Source organism: Oncorhynchus kisutch, unplaced genomic scaffold, assembly GCF_002021735.2.
Source record: "Oncorhynchus kisutch isolate 150728-3 unplaced genomic scaffold, Okis_V2 scaffold969, whole genome shotgun sequence".
Classification (NCBI taxonomy): Eukaryota; Metazoa; Chordata; class Actinopteri; order Salmoniformes; family Salmonidae; genus Oncorhynchus; species Oncorhynchus kisutch.
Window position 1 is genome coordinate 98,079 of NW_022262914.1, and position 3,059 is coordinate 101,137.

Below are 3,059 nucleotides of genomic sequence, written 5' to 3' on the forward strand. Positions count from 1 at the left end.
TGTGCCTTGTTGTGTGACTTGTTATGTGCCTTATTATGTGACTTGTTATGTGACTTGTTATGTGACTTGTTCAGCACATGTTTACTCCTGAACTGATTCAGGCCATGACAAATGGGTTGAATACTTCTTAACATTTCAGCTTTTCATTTTTGATTCATTTAAAAAAAATTCTAAACATAATTCCACTTGACATTATGGGGTATTGTGTGTAAGCCAGTGACACAAAAGCTAAAATGTGGAAAAAAGTCAAGGGGTGTGAATACTTCCTGAAGGCCCTGTAGCTAACACTTTCATATTGCTTTTTGAATTGGAGGCTTCACAAATGTGAAGACCGTTATTTCTTATTCGCTGGAGGTTTTTCCATTTTCTTCTTCGTGTGTTTATCATATCTGTCGATGGAAGTTCCTGAAAGCTGCGGTTAGGTCAGGCAGGCTTTAGGCCACAAGCTTCCCTTCTTGATTAAGCGAAGTAGCTGAAGAGCATGCACGCACACACAACCCCACTCCCTGCAGCCTATGGCCTGGCAACATGGATCCCGGTGTGTGTGTGTGAGGCAGCGGACTGACTGCAGAGTGTCTTAGAGAATTAGAGGGATTAGGAGGTTATAGAGTACTATGATAGCTGCTGGGATGACGGGGATTACCTAGATTATCTCTCTCCCAGCCAGCAGTCTGGAAGCTGGCAGATGTGGCACCTGCAGGGAGCACACAACCTCAGGGAAGAAGGGATAGAGAGGGAGAAAGAGGAGCAGGGGGAGAAAGGAGGAAGAGAGAAAGAGTGTTAGGGATCCCCTTAGGGCTTGGCTTCCCTCTTATCCCCTCCTGTCACATTTTGACTCCTTGCTTCAGTTAATAGGGGATTTCATCATGGTGGAGGGTGAAGATGGCTTTACGTTTTAATTTGGGGGTTTTGCTAACAGCTTTTATTGCACCTCAGTATGATGCATGTACTGTATTATGTACAGAGTTAGAAATCATTTAGATGGCCAAACACTGTTTGACTGTCTTCGTAGGTGGCATCCCATCATGTTCTTTAACATGTCGTCAGATGGGACTAAAATGGATTGTCTGTGACAGCAGGGACCTTAGACAGCAGGGACCTCAGACTGCAGGGACCTCAGACTGCAGGGACCTCAGACAGCAGGGACCTCAGACAGCAGGGACCTCAGACTGCAGGAACCTCAGACAGCAGGGACCTCAGACAGCAGGGACCTCAGACTGCAGGGACCTCAGACTGCAGAGACCACAGACAGCAGGGACCTCAGACTGCAGGGACCTCAGACTGCAGGGACCTCAGACTGCAGAGACCTCAGACTGCAGGGACCTCAGACTGCAGGGACCTCAGACTGCAGGGACCTCAGACTGCAGGGACCTCAGACAGCAGGGACCTCAGACAGCAGGGACCTCAGACAGCAGGGACCTCAGACTGCAGGGACCTCAGACAGCAGGGACCTCAGACAGCAGGGACCTCAGACAGCAGAGACCTCAGACAGCAGGGACCTCAGACAGCAGGGACCTCAGACAGCAGGGACCTCAGACAGCAGGGACCTCAGACTGCAGGGACCTCAGACTGCAGGGACCTCAGACAGCAGGGACCTCAGACAGCAGGGACCTCAGACAGCAGGGACCTCAGACTGCAGGGACCTCAGACAGCAGGGACCTCAGACAGCAGGGACCTCAGACAGCAGGGACCTCAGACAGCAGGGACCTCAGACTGCAGGGACCTCAGACAGCAGGGACCTCAGACAGCAGGGACCTCAGACAGCAGAGACCTCAGACAGCAGGGACCTCAGACAGCAGGGACCTCAGACAGCAGGGACCTCAGACAGCAGGGACCTCAGACAGCAGAGACCTCAGACAGCAGGGACCTCAGACAGCAGGGACCTCAGACAGCAGGGACCTCAGACAGCAGGGACCTCAGACTGCAGGGACCTCAGACAGCAGGGACCTCAGACTGCAGGGACCTCAGACAGCAGGGACCTCAGACAGCAGGGACCTCAGACAGCAGGGACCTCAGACTGCAGGGACCTCAGACAGCAGGGACCTCAGACAGCAGGGACCTCAGACAGCAGGGACCTCAGACAGCAGGGACCTCAGACTGCAGGGACCTCAGACAGCAGGGACCTCAGACAGCAGGGACCTCAGACAGCAGAGACCTCAGACAGCAGGGACCTCAGACAGCAGGGACCTCAGACAGCAGGGACCTCAGACAGCAGGGACCTCAGACTGCAGGGACCTCAGACAGCAGGGACCTCAGACTGCAGGGACCTCAGACTGCAGGGACCTCAGACTGCAGGGACCTCAGACAGCAGGGACCTCAGACAGCAGAGACCTCAGACAGCAGGGACCTCAGACAGCAGAGACCTCAGACTGCAGGGACCTCAGACTGCAGGGACCTCAGACAGCAGGGACCTCAGACAGCAGAGACCTCAGACAGCAGGGACCTCAGACTGCAGGGACCTCAGACAGCACAAACACATGCTTAGTGGACATGCTTTTGGACTTCCTGTTCATTTCATGTCTTAGACAGAATTGAACTGAAAGTATATGGAAACAGATAAACATTTAAACACGACAAGTGGTAGCATTGGGTGAGGATGTGACTCTGCATCTCAACTTGAATAAAACACGTCGGCCATATTGGCTCTCCCCAGTAGAGCAGTCCTCCATAGGAATGGATGGAACTATACAGCATTTCACTTAAATGTTTCAAGGACAAAATTACATGTATTTAAGGTTTTTGATGTTGTCGTGGGGACAGGAACATTAGTACAAAAAAACATCTTTAAGAAAAATGTTTGTAAATATTTTTGCATATTTCATTTTCATGTTTAGCTCACCGAATACAATTTAACAGTATGCATGGAGGTGTCTGTAACATAATAAACATGGAGGTGTCTGTAACATAATAAACATGGTGTCTGTAATATAATAAACATGGTGTCTGTAATATAATAAACATGGTGTCTGTAACATAATAAACATGGTGTCTGTAATATAATAAACATGGTGTCTGTAATATAATAAACATGGTGTCTGTAATATAATAAACATGGTGTC

The 3,059-nt window shown here is 50.1% G+C and overlaps 1 protein-coding gene across 1 annotated transcript; it reads left to right on the plus strand.

The window, feature by feature from the left end:
* The first annotated feature begins 1,047 nt into the window (after positions 1-1,047).
* Positions 1,048-2,535, plus strand: LOC116363950 (S-antigen protein-like). Its single transcript, XM_031817260.1, has one exon. It carries the CDS (start codon positions 1,048-1,050, stop codon positions 2,533-2,535), a length of 1,488 nt encoding a protein of 495 aa, XP_031673120.1.
* Positions 2,536-3,059: the final 524 nt, after the last annotated feature.